The sequence below is a fragment of the Schistocerca serialis genome, chromosome 5 (assembly GCF_023864345.2).
Source record: "Schistocerca serialis cubense isolate TAMUIC-IGC-003099 chromosome 5, iqSchSeri2.2, whole genome shotgun sequence".
NCBI lineage: Eukaryota > Metazoa > Arthropoda > Insecta > Orthoptera > Acrididae > Schistocerca > Schistocerca serialis.
The window spans coordinates 825917385-825934759 of NC_064642.1; the positions used below are offsets into that span (position 1 = coordinate 825917385).

At 42.9% G+C, this 17375-nt stretch overlaps 1 protein-coding gene across 1 annotated transcript in view; it reads left to right on the plus strand.

Annotated features, from left to right (window-relative positions):
• Nucleotides 1–1354, plus strand: part of LOC126481145 (uncharacterized) — a 57902-nt gene extending 56548 nt beyond the window's left edge. The window contains exon 7 of the mRNA XM_050104700.1: nucleotides 1159–1354. Within this exon, the coding sequence (XP_049960657.1) occupies nucleotides 1159–1266 (108 nt within the window). The 3' untranslated portion in view covers nucleotides 1267–1354. The remainder of the gene's footprint in view (nucleotides 1–1158) is intronic.
• The last annotated feature ends 16021 nt before the right edge of the window (nucleotides 1355–17375 follow it).

Below are 17375 nucleotides of genomic sequence, written 5' to 3' on the forward strand. Positions count from 1 at the left end.
CCACGAACTTGCAAGTCATTTTCAGCCAGTTGTCCGGATACTTTTGATCACATAGAGTACATAAAACTATCGTGTCTCTGTTTGAAATCGCCATCTTCTATCATGCGAATTTCACAGGTAACTTGAGCATAGCTTGGGGCACCGTACAGGCTTTCTTTAACCAAAATTAGATGACCGAAAAGGAAATATCCTACCTGAAGGATTTATCCGTACTAACATTATAAATGAGAAAGTAACTCTGTTGCGCTTTCATGACAAATCCGCTGAACCTATTTCGATAAAATTTGATATGGAGATAGCTTGAACCCTAAGGAAGAATAAAGGCTATTTTGGAAAGTGTGTAGTACGAGATACTAATTGATTTGAAGAATATTACGTGAATTAGGGAGAAATATTTACTCTTTGAAAAACCTATTTACTGTTTGACTTTTGAACACCATATTTGAGAAAATGCTATTATCGATTGATGTGTGCTACGTGAAGTCAATCAAAGTAGTGAATACGATGCTTATAGAGTCTTCAGTGTGTGTGATCCACACTTCCACACTACTTGTTACACAGTGCACACATTGTGCAGTGTAAAGTTACTTGACTAGCACGATGTGCAGGCGCGCGCTCCTGGCCGTGCCCCTCTGCAGGCACTGCTCGGCAGTGGCGCCGTGCACGCCGACAGCTCTGGAGGGGACGGAATGGGGAGCACATCGTAGGCTATGCCCACCTTAACAGGCGGAGACGTGAAGGCAGCTGATACTATTACACATGTAGCAGCGTACTTACCATCACTCATTGGGACAAAACTATTAATATGTCACCACAGACTTGGACGAGAGCTAGTTAACAACAGATACTCGCGGTCTGGGGCCCTTCCCAGCTGAAGGGTGCTCAACATTCTCTCACGCCTTCAGCTGGACCCCAACCTCGAACCCAGGTTCAGATTAGGGTCGACACTTGAGCTGAAGTACATACAATCTGCCCTGTGAAAGAGCAAACGAAGTCTTCTTTAGTAACACGTTATCCTCTGCACATCAGCGGCCAGACTGAATATAATGAAATAATGAAAAAAATTTTGGTTCTATAGTGGAATTGTCATGCTTTCATGCAGACTGCATCAGAATCCACATTTTTTTATGTGCTCTCTAGTACAATTTTTTGTTGCAGCCGACTCTTCCACACTCTCCTGACTGCCTGGTGGACTGGGTCGACAAAGTTGGAGTCATCTCCTTGCATATCTACTTCAAGGACAACGAAAAGACCATCGGGTGTTGATACTGTACATCCTGAATAAAAGATACTGCAAAGTGTGTTCCAGTGCATGACATGTCAATATGGAATGAACAACGTGTTTCACATGTGAGTCAGAGTTTTTATCCTGTGTGTGTGTGTGTGTGTGTGTGTGTTTGTGTACCTACATGTACTGAAATTGGTAGTGGAAACGATGAACTAGTTAATACGAAATCAGAAATCTTCTTTAACGAATGCGAACAACTCTTACAGTTCCAAAACACAAATGAAATCAGTGAAGTAAAGGAACAAGACATGGATTTATTGCCCTACTAAGCCTCTGCAATTACAAACGGAACACACTCTATATCGTTGAAACGTGGAAAATGGAAGCGATTATGATCAATGACAGAAAACATATCGCTACTAGTTCTATGAAAATCATCGTTATCTACAGTTTTTATCCAATTTATTATAAGAGAATTTTGAGCTCTATTTCGTGCTCGCAGAAAACAATAACGAATTTAACAGAACATCATTCAACACTCTAAGTCAACTATCAAACCACACACATTTGCTTACTCTCTCTCTCTCTCTCTCTCTCTCTCTCTCTCTCTCTCTCTCTCTCTCTCTCTCTCTCTGTCACACACAAAGAGAAATTGGGAATATGTCTTAACAAATTCAGACTTAGCGGGCGTCAATCTAAAATAAAATAATTAAATTAACGACTGACAACAACGCATCTGACACATATATTGCAGGGAAAAGAGTATGCAAGCGACAGCAACATGGTAACACCCACAATTGAAGGGCTTATTTCCATGGTGGTATAAGCCCATTTTTGTTCATATTGAGATACAGAGTCCTAAAGTTAAAGGAGCGCTGAAAAATCTGCAGTTGAGATACCAGAAATATTAAAGCATATGGCTTCTTGCTAGAGATGAACCTTCCTTTCTGTTTGTTTGGCTCATTAATTTCAGGAGCATTATTGAAATAAGCCCTTCAATTAGCTATTGAGCACGAGAAAACGTAATAAATCGTGTTATAAATCAGCAACACCACCCAATTTTACCTGTGGCACTAGGTCACTTTAAACATAAAAACAATAACAACAACACATTTAGCAGCCAAATAAAAACTAAGTACATCTCAGGACAAGTCACCTACAGCAATGGTGAAGGGCAAGAAGGGACACATGCTACGGTTTTACGGAAATATATAGTTTAAAGGTTGTATTCGAAAGGAAAATTCAATTCAGGGGTTGCTCTAGATGGAAGTGTTGCAGATGAAATGTTGCTCGTATTAACATAGACTTGTTGCTGATTTTTTTGACAGCCAAACCGGTTACGTCATGTCAAAAAAAGGTAAAATACACATGTATTCCATGTACCTGTATATTTTAGAAAAAATAAACGAAATAACCACTGGAGATGCTGCAACCGTGATGAAACATGTTTGGGGATTAAGAAAACTCTGTTCTTGAAAGAAGTCGGAATCCCTTTATTCCGTTATTTATGGAGCTATGCTGTGTATGACGTCTCAGTAAGACGGTTACGCTAAACAAGACACTGACAAACAAAATGAACTTGATATATGTACTGTTGTCAAGGTGTGAAAACTTCTAAGCTATTCCGATAATGGAAGAATAAATGAAAATACTATTACATCCAAGAATAGCAATAATATCGCCTCATTTAAGTTGTAGGTTTTGAAAAGCTCAGGAAACTTTTCTTTCGCCACCCAAAGTTTGAAAAACCATTAGTATTTGAAAATATATTAATTTGTAACATATTCATACAGGAGAGTAAATTTGAAATAGAAGTCTCTGAATTCAGTACACACATTTATACTCACAGAACAGAACAATAGTTATGTTGCACAGCAGAATAGTAAGTAGAGATATTCTTTGACAGAATTAGTAAGATGAACTTGCAGATTTACGAACTGGTGCATAATGCAGAGCTGGATAAAATCCTTTTGCAGTTAGCAGAAAGTTGACGTATTCGTAAGGGATGTCACGACGAGTGAGGATGGAAAGTCTTAGCGATTTTCTCCTCAGCTGTCAGGATTGCCACACAGCTGGAGGGGAGAGGTGCAGCGGCTCAGATACGCGGTGAGCGTGGAATTCTCTCCTCTGATGTCGGTTACTATAGATGTAGGGAAGCAGACCACTTGAAGGAACAATGCCGCCAGCCACAGTGCTTTGAATGTGGTGAGATTTGCATAAGGCGAGTGACTGCAAAAGTAGAAAGCAGGATGAGCGCGATAAAAATAAGCATTCGTTAAACGCTGATGGCAGTGCTCTAACCATCAAACGTCATTCCCAATGAAATGGCACACTGCAAGGGCGTGTGTAGAGACGGATTGTTGCTTGCTTACTTAGATTCACAGATTTGTTCGATTCGGTGGGTGCATTATCTGCGACACCTATAAAACAGCCTAGAATACCAACAAGAAGCCAAGCTTTGGTATATAAGTGACACACAGGGTCTCAAAGCATGATAGCATTTGATAGAGGAATTCAGTGATCAGCAGCTGGCTGATGAGATCACTGAGGAGAGTGACAGACTCTGTAGAGTGAAAGTCGTCATTGTGCTCAAAACGTTATCTGTTGGTACCAGGAAATACAGATACTGTCGCGATTATTGCTACCTAAACAAAAATATTGTCACTATGTCAAATTATTAATTAATTTCTCAACAAAAGCTGCTTTGGAGTAGTATTTTATTTCATCATAATAGTTTAGAGCGTTGCCCTTCATCAGTGGTAGCTTATTTTAATGTTCTCTACCGTATCCCAGTTGCCAAACAATTTGTTAATACGATCACATATTTATAATTTCTACAAGTAGCAGAGTACAAAACCTTCAAGACAAAAACTGTGACTCATGCATATCCCATGCCAAACATTGCGGAAAAACTGGACAATATGCCCCAGTGTAGACATTTCTCGACCATTCATTTGAAGAGTGGTTACCACCAGCTCGAAGTCCAGGTAGTTCCAGAAAACTGTCCAAAGAGAGCTCTTTCCACAACACGGTACTTTGCCAGTACCACAGGCTGCTAATTGGACTGAGAAATGCGGCAGCTACATTTCAGAGACTTTTGGATGGAATGCTTTGGGACTGAAACCTTAAAAAATGCATAGTTTATCTCGATAACATTATTGTATTTTCAAAGGATATGGGCGAATACGTGAAACTATTGGTAGAAATGTTTAAATGACTACACTCAGCACATCCTCTACTCAGTGCCAATACGAACAATTTCCCTCTAACAGAAGTAAATTATCTGTGGCATGTAGTTAGACAGGAAAGAATAAAAACTGATCCAATGCTAATATCAGTAGTTGGTGATTTTCCGCTGCCCCAGACCACTTAAGAATTTACAGTCTTTTCAAGCCTCTTTAATTTTATAGGTAGTTTGTGAGGGATCTTGTAAAAACTGCCAAACCCTTGAATCATGCATGTGATAAAAAGGAGTGAAATTCGAAGTGTTGAGCAGAGTGTCAAGCCATATCTGAGAAACTGAAACATCCTTGGTACTGAGTCTTGCGACAGTATTTCCTAACTCTGAACAATAGTTCACCCTGTCATATGGCAGTTGGTTGCGTTTTGAGCCAAATCGTGGATAACTGGGAATATCCTTACGCATCGAGACAATTCAACATGGCAGAATGTAACTATTCAACAACAAAAAAGGAAATGTAGCGGTTATTTATTGTATTACCTACTTTTACTGTTATTTATGTGGACAAAAGTTTAAGGTAGTTACTGAGCATGCTTCCCTTAAGTGGATATTGGGACTGAATGACCCTTTCAGCATATCAGCGTTGTGGGAATTGAAGCTAAGCGAGTTTAATTAGGTTGTGGTGCATATACCAGGTAAGGAGCAGACTAACCTAGAAACACTAAGCAGGAAAACTGTGTGATGAGGCACAAGAAGCGGGTTAGACTGTCGGGTTTTTAGGTCATGGTCGCTGTTTGTGATACACGATGGCTCGCTGTGCAGGAGCACGAAGAGCAGACCGTGCTTGGTGGTTCACACAGCGTTCAGAAACGAAGTGTTTTGAGAACCTTAAGACCACCTGTTGGCAGGTCGTGGGGGATGTAGAACAACAGACAGACACATAACCAGAATATTTTGATGGAGTACCAGACAGCAATTTCAAAGACTGTGTGCCATGTGCACAAAGAGCAGATCTTACAAGGGGAGGCCGCCAATTGCGAAATCCAGATTCGATTCATACTGCGCATAATAAAAGCTCATGGCCAGAGGTGCCATGTGGCAAAGCACCAAGATGCACTTCTCTGCCGTTGTCGAGAAAATCGACAGTTAAAAGAAACCGTTGCGGTGAAATACTCTCTACGATTAATAATATTCTACAGCGTCGTGGCGCAGCAGTAAGCGCTCTGGTTCGTAATCCGAAGGTCGCCGGATCGAATCTCGCGCCATGCAACTTTTTTTTATTATTAGTTTTTTGTAATTCAAACATTAATGAATTGCTTATGCATGTTGGTGAAGGCAGATCGCTCTCCAATTGTACCGCCTGCATTTTTCCGTTTGTTTAACAGGGTGTACCAAAGCTCTCACGTCCGCACTGATTTTCGACGATGTTACAAGTTGCGCTAGGGACCGCAACTACCTTCTTTCGAAGTTAGCAGGCAACTACGCTGTTATGCGGCGGCTCGTTTCGGCCCATTCAACATCTGTCCTTCAAGTGTAACGAGCGAGTAACGGAGTTTATATTTCATACCTGCCACAGCAAATTTGTGTTCGTGGGGTCTCTATCGTAATTCGAACGTTTGACTTACGCTATACGTATTCGTTTCGGAACATCGTTTCTACGTCTTCCGTTAACTATATGCGGTTAACATTATGAAGACAATTGATAATATTTGTGAAATACAACTTTGTTTGCGGAAAACATAATGATGTTCGAAGTCGCCAGTTTTTCCACGACAAACGACTTTCAACAACTTATTATATGCATAATTGTTGCAACTGATTGCCGGGAATTATATATATATAAAATCAGCGCGGACGTGAGAGCTTTGGTACACCCTCTTAAACAAACCGGAAAAATGGAGGCGGTACAATTGGAGAGCGATCCGCCTTCACCAAGATTCATAAGCAATTCATCAATAGTTTATATATATATATATATATATATATATATATATATATATATATATATATATGAATTACAAAAAACTAACAATAAAAGAAATTGCATGGCGCGAGATTCGATCCGGCAACTTTCGGATTACGAACCCGAGCGCTTACCGCTGTGCCGCGACGCTGTAAAAAGTTGTTAATCGTAGAGAGTATTTCACCGCAACGGTTTCTTTTAACTGTCGATTTTCTCGACAACGGCTGAGAAGTGCATCTTGGTGCTTTGCCACATTACACCTCTGGCCATGAGCTTTTATTATGCGCAGTATGAATCGGATCTGAATTTCACAATTGGCGGCCTCCCCTTGTTAGTGACCAGCGTATGCCCTTATTTAAGTGGTCGGAGGTGACAGAACAGTCTGAAAGCTAGGATTTTGATATTCTTGGACCACTTAATAGGGCAGCAGCTGTAAGTAAGTTTATTATGATAATAGTAGATCACTTTTCCCAGTTCTTAGCAATGACAGCAATTCCAGACCAGCGAGCGAGCTCAGTCACGAATGTGACGGTTAACAATGGGACACTAAGATTTGGCATTCCTGATACTAAAATTAAAGATAAGGGTACAACTCTCATTTTGGACCTCTTTAAGCACTTGTGACACTTGCTTCTAATCCAAAAACTTCACACTTGTCCTTTCCACCCACAAGCAAATACACATACTCAGATGGCTCATTGCATAATTTCGAAAATGTTTGAGTCATTGTGTAATTAGCCTGCATGTTGATTGTGATACGCATTTTCAACGTGTCATATCAGCGTGTAGTACTTCCTAGTACAGATCTCTCACCATAGAAGGTGGTATACAGAAGAAAGGTCCCATCTTTTGAGGTTCTGCTAATGAACTGTCAGTGAAAACCAGATGACGAAAATATCCAGAATGTAAAAAGCACACTGAGCCAGGTACAAGCAGTACCAGGGCTATGGTAGAATGACATACCATGCACGTGGTGAGATCGGAGCAGACTGTACTGAATAACACGAGTATGGTACGAGAACTGATGACAGAAGTGGCATAGTAAATGCAAAGCAGCAACTGGACTCTGAATGAGTCCATGTCAGTAGATTAAAAAATGATGAGTTCACGTATAATACTGTACGCATTAAGACCACGTGTTTAGTTTTTTGCTGTTTGTTGACTATATTTTGTCTTGCTGGTTTTGAACCATTGAGTTTTGTGTTGTTTTGTTTTGGGGGTTCGTTCCTTGGTAGGTGAAGGGGTTCATATTATGTAGTATTCTCCGTCCGAACAGGCCTCAGAAGGCTCAATGGCCCCGACAGACTGTCGAGTCATCCTCAGCCAACACGCATCACTAGATGCTGATATGAAGGTTCAAATGGTTCAAATGGCTCTGAGGTCATCAGTCCCCTAGAACTTAGAACTACTTAAACCTAACTAACCTAAGGACATCACACACATCCATTCCCGAGGCAGGATTCGAACCTGCGACCGTAGCGGTCGCGCGGTTCCAGACTGTTGCGCCTAGAACCGCTCGGCCACCCCGGCCGGCAGATATGAAGGGGCATGTGGTCAGTACACCACTCTCATGGCCGTCGTCAGTGTTTCTGACCAGAGACGCTTCTGCTCAGTCAAGTAGCTACTCATTTGCCTAACAAGGATTGAGTGCATGCCACTCGCCAACAGCACTCAGCAGACCCGGACATTAATTCATCCAGTTGCTAACCAAGCCTGACAAGGCTTAATTACGGTGATTGATGGGAACACTGTGGCAAAGACGTTAGCACGTTGTATTCGGTTACATCTTATTGAGCACAAATATTTTTAGAAGGACAGAGGTGAAGTGATGAGAAATTCCTTTCTCCCATATGGCATACCAGCACAAGCAGCTAGGACTAACATGGTACTCTTGCTGTTCCTACACTTCGTCTGTTAGGGAGTAAGGGGTGAATCACAGGTCAGCATCTTCAGTCTGTAGCGCTGTTCTCAAGAGAACCCAACGCCCTGTCAAAAAATCGTTGGTGGAGGCTTGGACTGACTCCGAATGTGTGTAAGATCAGAAATGTATGGAGATTGAAGATACTTTTAGGGAGTTTCAGAAAGAAGCAAAGGAAGAAGGAATTCTGGCGAAAGTTCAGGAAGAATTACAACTCTTTTATGAGAAAGTGAGGGAGCAGTTAAAACAAATGATAAACCTCGTGAAGCGGTCTCTAATTCGGAGAAAGAGAGGATAGTTAAATACAGGTGGAAAACTGTTGCAGACAGTGTTCGGGACAGCAGATGACGAAAATATCCAGAACTTAAAAAGCACACTGAGCCAGGTACAAGCAGTACCAGGGCTATGGTAGAATGGCATACCATGCACGTGGTGAGATCGGAGCTGACTGTACTGAAAAACACGAGTATGGTACGAGAACTGGTGACAGAAGTGGTACAGTAAATGCAAAGCACCAACTGGACTCTGAATGATGGTCTAAAAAGGATGCAGAACCAACTGGATGCAATTGATGGGCAGATAGCTATAGCTAGACTGTTAAGGACTTCGTCGGATAGTATTAACAGCGCAATATTGGAAACAGCAACATTACCGTAATCCGCTTTGCATGCCATACACGACCAACAAAGGGTCATTGCAGCAGTTCTTAGCTGGAGTGCGAGAAGCACAGAAGGACTTTATAACCGAGTTACGGCGTACAGCGGAACCAACTATGGACAATTTGGCGTTGTGTTACCACATTTCCGTACTCGAAATGAAGAAAGATGGAGCAAGATTGCATGTATCGATACACTTTCCGGTAATATGCTTAAATGCCCCTTATCAGTGTTTTGTTGTACACCTACACCCATTGAAACAAGTACAACAGGGAAATGGATACAAGTACTATACACAAAAACGAAGTACTAATGATTTCCGAAAACAGGGAAACTTATGGTCTGGTGTCCTTGCAAGAGTTGCAGGGTTGTCAACAAAAGAGTACTACGGTCTCTCCAACCTGAGTGTTTCGGACCGGCACCCAAGTATATGAGGTACAATTGTCCCTGCGAAAATCTGAAGCAACAGAGTATCAGAGGGAAGTATTAATCCTCTAACGGAATTTTCAAAGAATGGGCACCTACTGAATTTATTCGGTGTATACTCCAGAGGTTATAATTCTGAATTGTTACACAAAAAGAAAGTCACCGTAATATCTAAGACGCAGCTAAAAGACAGTGGAACGCTAATAAATAGAACAGTTTGTCGGGTAGCTAGGAAAAATTCTGCCTATCAGCTATTACGGATACTAAAGTAATCGAGATGACAAACCTTTGCTGGTTTCAACTGGGAAGATGTTAGAGATACTGCCAGTCCAAAGCTTAAAACAGTTCTAAACGATACATTAAATCTGGATGTCCTGCACACGTTATACCAACTAACAGCGTCACTGAAGGAGCGGATTTCCGTCAAACAGATGTTGTAACATATCCAACAGTGCCGCAAAAAGTAGTGTATCCAGGTTACGGACATAGGTATTTCAGCTACCAGTACTGTAACAATTCTGGTCGCCATTTGTGTAGTTGATGTTTACTACAAGCGAACGACTGTAGAGCACGCAGAATTACCCGTGCATCAGTTCCCTGCTGCCTGGTTTAGCAGTATGAGGGGAAGTTCAACACAGTAATCAAGTTGAACCGTAAAACTACGCACGAGGAAGCAAGGAATTAGAATAATGATTTAAGGGGATGATGTCTTGCAGAATTATATTTAGTTTAAAAACAGTTAAATGCAATGAAGGGTGTATTAATAGAACATGTATACCAGTTAGTAAAGTGCGAAAATTCTGGGTGAATTTTGCAAAGGACGGGGGAGGGTGATGTTTCACACAGCAAAATTGTAACTAAGCGAGGGATAAAATTATATTGAAAACTTTTGGGACGACGGTAAGAGGAGCACGCTCGTTGAGAATGCAGCCATGGCGTAAACTGTTGTGACTTGGCAAGACAGCCAAGTCACTAGGAGGAAGCCGAAAGGCACGCGTTTAAGCTCACGTAGGCTGGCGTGAGGTCTGGAACAGGTAAAGTAATTATACTATCAAGAAAAGTACGTAGCTTCAGGAATACTTAACGTTAATCCATAATTGGTGAACATCGGTCTGACTGTACATGCATCACAAGATAAATAGGAATTGACAATGGCGCCTTGCTGGGTCGTAGCAAATGACGTAGCTGAAGGTTATGCTAACTATCGTCTCGGCAAATGAGAACGTAATTTGTCAGTGAACCATCGCTAGCAAAGTCGGTTGTACAACTGGGGCGAGTGCTAGGAAGTCTCTCTAGACCTGCCGTGTGGCGGCGCTCGGTCTGCAATCACTGACAATGGCGACACGCGGGTCCGACGTATACTACCGGACCGCGGCCGATTTAAAGGCTACCACCTAGCAAGTGTGGTGTCTGGCGGTGACACCACATAAGCAATATCAGTTCTCGGAAGAACCGAAATATAAACAAGCACCGAAGTCTTCCTGATGTGGTGTGAGAGAAAACTCCAGGAACTCAAGAGTGAGCACTTGGACAGACACAGCGCTCTTGTGTACGTGTCGGGTCCGTGTTTTGCAGCTGCATGTAGGAACGCCGCACCAACGCCTCTCAGGCTGCAAACTTTGCGTAAAGGAATACTCCGAAACTCTGAAATTGAACAGTAGGACAACCAAGAACACTGAAACGCCGAGAAAATGGGAGCACATGCAGCCACCAGTCGGGGCGTCACGTCATCGACTGCTATAAATCTTCGCCGTCCTTCCACTCGTTGTCAGAGTCTGGCCACTCCATCTGCATCACTAATACTGATGGAAGGCCAGCTCTAGTAGGAACACAGCTCGCACAGTCCAAGTTCCCGCCACAGCTGGACGGCTGCGAACTCACCTGGCTCTAGTAGTATCAGGATGGCCCGGTGAATACGACGAAATATTATCGGGTCAGTCCGCACTTGGGCTCTGCGAGCTGCGTTCCTGCTCGTCACAGCTGAAACTACGATTCTGGGAATGAAGGGCCGATCTGGGTGTGAGCGAGTTGCTCAGCTCGGGGTCAGGACGCCCGTGCCGCCACTCGTGAGCAGAAAAAGTAGCGCCTTACCAGTCGCATGCTGGGTCCGCCTCCGTGTCGCTGTCGGGTCTTCCGCCTGCACGCCGCCTCGGTAACTGACAACTGTGGTTTACAGACGTGTGAGGCTGGGGCTGCGCCTCCAGTCAGTGAGAGCGCGAAGGCTGCGACAGACGTCCGCAGCCGGCCGCCACGCCCCCCTGCGGCGCTGGCCTCGGACGCTCGTGAGGCCCGCTGCTAGTCCGCAGTGGGCACGACACAGAGTGATTGTACAGCTCTCGTAAATAAGTGGCTGTTAATTAAACGATGCCTCATTAGAGCCTCGGTGCACAACAGGACCACGCCACCTCACCTCCGCTTGACCATACACAAGTAGAAGGCGGCATCTGGCGGGCTCCTAGAGTTACAACGCGTAAAGAGTACGTAATTTTAGAAAATAAAACAGTCACATTACTGTTCCCAGATAAGACAGTAGCCACTTCTAGCCTTATTGAGACCCAGAGAGGTGGCGCAGTGGTTAGAACACTGGACTCGCAATCGGGAGGACGGCGGTTCAAACGCGCGTCCGGCCACCCTGATCAGATTTTCCGTGATTTCCCTAAAGGGGACCTTGGTGGCCAAGGAACGTGACTATCTCTGACGAACCATATTTCGGGGAATGTTAGCTTTAGATAATATGTCAGCTGATGACTGGAACATGCAGGGGCGCTGTCGTGCTGGAAGGACGTACCCACCCTTGCAGCCGAAGGAACTTCCTCCAGTAATGCTGCAGACTCGTAATGAATTAGGTCTCGATAACGGAGCCCTGTAGCACGATGCGGTGACGCAACACGCTCAGTCAAGTGACTGCTTATCACACCACGCCACACACTTACGGAGAAGCATTACTGAGAATTTGTCTCCTTAAAGACCTACAAGTTTTCGTCGAATCACTGATGTAATTAACGACTGCTATTTTATTATTATTAGTTAGACGTCAAATTCCGTAGAACCAAATGTAGGAGCAAATTTCCAAGGTCATGGAACGTGTCAGTACATGAAATTAAAACATAAAAGTAATAACAGATAAAAATGAAATGTTTATGTCAAGCCATAAGTTTAAGTAAACGCAATCAGCAATACAACAAGAATCACCTTAAGGTGACAGAATAGAATCAGTGACCCATGAAGATTTGAAAGCGCGTGGATTATTGCTAAGACTTTTGAATTCTAGTGGTAGCTTATTGGAAATGGATGCAGCAGTATACAGCACACCTTTCTGCACAAGAGTAAAGGAAGTCCGATCCAAATGCAGGTTTGATTTCTGCCGAGTATTAACTGAGTGAAAGCTGCTTGTTCTTTGGAATAAGGTAATATTGTTAACAAGGAATGACAGTGAAGAATATATATCCTCAGAGGCCAATATCAGAATACCCAGACTCGTGAACTGGGGTCGACAAGAGGTTCGTGAACTCACACCATCGCCCGAACCGCCTGCTTCTGAGCCAAAAATATCCCTTTAGAAAGGGAAGAGCTAACCCAAAATACAATACCATATGAGATAAGCGAATGAAAATAAGAAATATTTTAGAGTTACCTGTAATACTAGATGGCATATCATTTATATAAATAAGGAACAGGAGTGGCCCCAACACCGAACCCTGTGGCACCCCTCGCTTGACCGTACCCCACATCACAGCCATTCTCAACACTGTGAATAATGACCTCTTGCTGTCTGTTGCTAAAGTAAGAGATGATCCAGTAGTGAGCTACTCCCCGTATTCCGTAATGGTCGAACTTCTGGAGCAATATTTTGTGATCAACGCAATCAAACGCCTTAGTGTTGTTGATACCGTCACGAGTGCAAGTGACTTCGTCGGTAAACTGTATTATTGGGATTGCTCGGCGACTTGAGCTAGCCTACGTTCAAATTACAATCGTCCACCCTCATCTCCTTCTCAAAGGTGCTGTAATCGCTGTAAATAAGGATAGAGAGCGCTCGTAAGTAGCAGTGCCCATATTCTTGTATGTGGGAATTCTACTTGAGCCTGGCGAAAGAGTGCGTTCTACTAGCTCAATACTCCATTCTAATTTATCCACGGTATGTTACTCTGTACGTTCAACGAAATATGACAGCTGAATTATGTATGTGCGGCGTTCCTAAATGATACAGCAGGTTAGTCAACAAATCGCAATAACAATCGCAGTTGAAAAATTCAGTAATGTGAACTCAAGGGCAACTTTGACCTCAAAACAAAAATGACAGTTCATAAATGAACGCACAGCAACTGGAGCACGAACACGTGAAATGAAAACATTGTAAAAAAAATAAAAATAAAAATAAAAAAAAGAGCAAATGGTATACGGAAATTGTTTTTCGAATTAGTCTATACAGTCTATACAACCAACTCCCGGTACATCCAATATGAGAAGGGTGAAGAAATGGCACTTGTACATGGTTTTCGTATCACGGTTTTTACGGTTGCAAAAACGGCTTATCATAGAGCACCGTCGCAGGTTTTGTGAGACTATCGCTTCCAGGGTCTCAGTGAAAGATTGGTTCCGTTGGTTTCTAGGTTCGGGAATGGCAGTAACACGATTAAACTCTGCTGGTGTAGTGTGAACTACTGAGTAGGATCGAATGTAACGCTGCAGGCTGTGCCTGTACAGTCGAGCTCCCCTGGCAGGAGAACCGCACCTGCCTGCCCTCATTGATCTCATTCATATTCACAGGATGTGTAGATCATGGCTAGGATTTCAACATACGTAAAAATGAGGCCACAGTTCTCAACTCTTTTCGAGAAAAATCGAGTTTGAAAGTTTCAAGCATGCACAGATGCCAATGTCTGGTATAGGCAGCCCGCAGCCCTCGGAATAAACGCTTGGTTACCCAAGTCGGAAGCCTCTGGGTCGGATCCCGCTCCCGCCACTGTGGTTCGTTTTTCTTCGTACCTATGTAATTCTGATAACAGGTTTATTATGATTGTGCAAATTATCAGTACCTAAGGAATCATTTATTGTTAATATAATCTTCACCTTGAAAATTCTAGCTTTTCTTTAACGTTTTGGAAGTAGTTTAGCATTATGTCTATATCTACACAGATATTCCGCAAGCCACCGTACGGTGCGTGGCGGAGGGTACGCTGTATAGGTACGCGAACGAAACGACTCACCGTATGAACCCATTTTCCTGATAATCCTGCAGTTAGTTTTGATCCACCAGAAACAGTTGCATGTGCACAAACAACATTCGGTTGATGGATGGAGAAAGGGAGCAACGTTTTTAAACACGTACGTTAACCTCCATGATGTCTAATTTTACGAGTAGATGGATTGATGTGGCCAATACTTGGACAGCAAGAGAACGTGAATCTGACTGTGAAGGCGAACCGGTTAACAGTGAAGTTTCAAAACTATGACTAAAAACGGCTCTGGAGTGCAATGAACAGCTCCTCTTTCAAGACAATCTCATCTCTCCGAAAAGTTCTGCAGTAATAACACAAGAACACGTGGAAATTATAGAAGAAATACTTCGCAGAATTTTTGAAATGCTAGCGGAGAGACAACTCGTGGCACAAGACGAACTAATTGCCCACCAAGATGATAAGAGTGGGTTTGAAGAGCCTGATGGACTCGCTTTACCTTCATGACACGATTACGAGAAGGAGTCCACAATGGACGCGCTTACATTCCGCAATATTACAAGATTAGGATTGCCAGTCCAGCGAGAAAGCAGCATCCAGGATGTTCGACCACTCCTTGTAGAAGGGTAGCTTCACGTCTCAAAAGCACGAAAGGTTTTAAAATATGGGAAGATGATATGAAACAAGATGGAACAAAGCATGAAGAACTTAAAACAATTCATTAGTGTATCTATAATTATTTCATTGAAGCTCGAGAATGTAATCAGCAAATGACGACGAGCAATGAGCCCTTGCTGCTACTGACCAATTTTCTGATTTAAGTTTTCAAGCTTCTGACTAATAGGAAGATATCGGATTCGTCAGAGAAAAAAAATCACCAGATTTGTATCCGAGAGGGAAAGCGCTTTTCACTGCAGCAAATCCGTGATGAAGTAGCAAATTTCCGAAATTACTGTAGATTCGAGCTCTCATACCTAACTACGACAGGAATTTTGTTATTAACGCAGGTCAAAATGGTTCAAATGGCTCTAAGGACTATGAGACTTAACTTCTGAGGTCATCAGTCCCCCAGAATTTAGAACTACTTAAACCTAACTAACCTAAGGACATCACACATATCCATGCCCGCGGCAGGATTCGAACCTGCGACCATAGCGGTCGCGCGGCTCCAGACTGTAGCGCCTAGAACCGCTCGGCCACTCCGGCCAGCAACATAGGTCAAACAGGTAGTACAGACAAAGGTACCTGATTCATTTACATCAATTGCAATAGTACTTCTATAAACCAGACGACGCTATTTTGTGAATGTTTGATCTAGAGTGACATCAATCAACGTATGAGCAACCTCTCGTCGAACTCGGAACAAAGGTGGTTCTTGTGCAGCGAAAGGATATGCACAAGGTGACACATTCATGTAACGCACAATATGCTGTCACCTTATCTGGAAACATTCTTCGTTGCCTTGCAAGAGACCACTGGCTCATTTGGACCAAGGGTGCGAAAAGCAGCAGATGAGTAATGTTACAAATATAAAAACAGTATTATAACATCTTCGAAGTCTGGCAAACGCACAACAGTATCATGCAGGAAATTTCTAATCGACGTCTTGAAGCCATACGTGAGAGAAGAACAATTTCTTTTTTCCTTCGATGCATGGGGATGGCAAACGAACCTGGTTTTCTACGACGAAATTTTTCAAGATAGAGGGGGTCTGCCAACGTACAGTATTAAAGTAATTCGTGCAACGTGTACTCCGTTGGTGGAGCCTGCGACGTTTGTTTTTATAGGGATGTGAAGATCCTTACAAAGCGACTACAAAAGCGTCCGTATATTATCGAACACAAAAACGTGAAAGCTTCAAGACAAGATCGCATAAAAATTCAATCAGTCGTAGTCCATCAGTTCCCTGACCAATATTCGGTGATATGATCACATATGTCTGAGATGCCCCGAAACCATGTGATGACGGAGAACAGTTTATGAAAGTAAACCAAGTTTGTTTTGCAGTAGAAACATTGCAAAAGTCTTAGTCATGCAAAAACTCGACGTGCTGTATACCACAATAATTATTGCTTTACATGTTTTTACGATCCGTATCATCCTGATTCGTGAAGTGTTCCATACGTATCACAAATGTAGGCACAGTAAAGTCAACAAAAAGTCTATACTGTTTTGATGCAAAATGGAAGTGTATCGTTTTCTTGCCCGTACATAAATACTTTGTTTTCCTATTTTTCAGGATAAATATTATGCAAATAATAAGTGAGACATTAAATACTGATACAGTAATTTGAACATCCATAATAAATCTGATGTTAGAGTTACGTAGGAATAAAAAAAAGCACCAGCAATGAGGTTTGATCCAGGGACCTTGGGCTTCTGTAACTAAGCAAAAAAAATGGCTCTGAGCATTATTCGACTCAACTGCTGAGGTCATCAGTCGCCTAGAACTTAGAACTAATTAAACCTAACTAACCTAAGGACAGCACACAACACCCAGCCATCACGAGGCAGAGAAAATCCCTGACCCCGCCGGGAATCGAACCCGGGAACCCGGGCGTGGGAAGCGAGAACGCTACCGAACGACCACGAGATGCGGGCTGTAACTAAGCACTTTATGACTTGGTTACGGACGATCACAGGCATCCCTAAAACTGTCAAACACTAGTTTCTCGAAAACGGTGGAGAGTTGGGGCTTCCTCCAAGCGTAAGTTGAAGTCCAGGCCGTGCTCTGCCCAGACTGTCGACATGCACCAAATCGGTGAAGGCAAGTGCTTACGGTTCCCCTGTGAGCGGCATACCCGTTCGATACGGCATTCACCT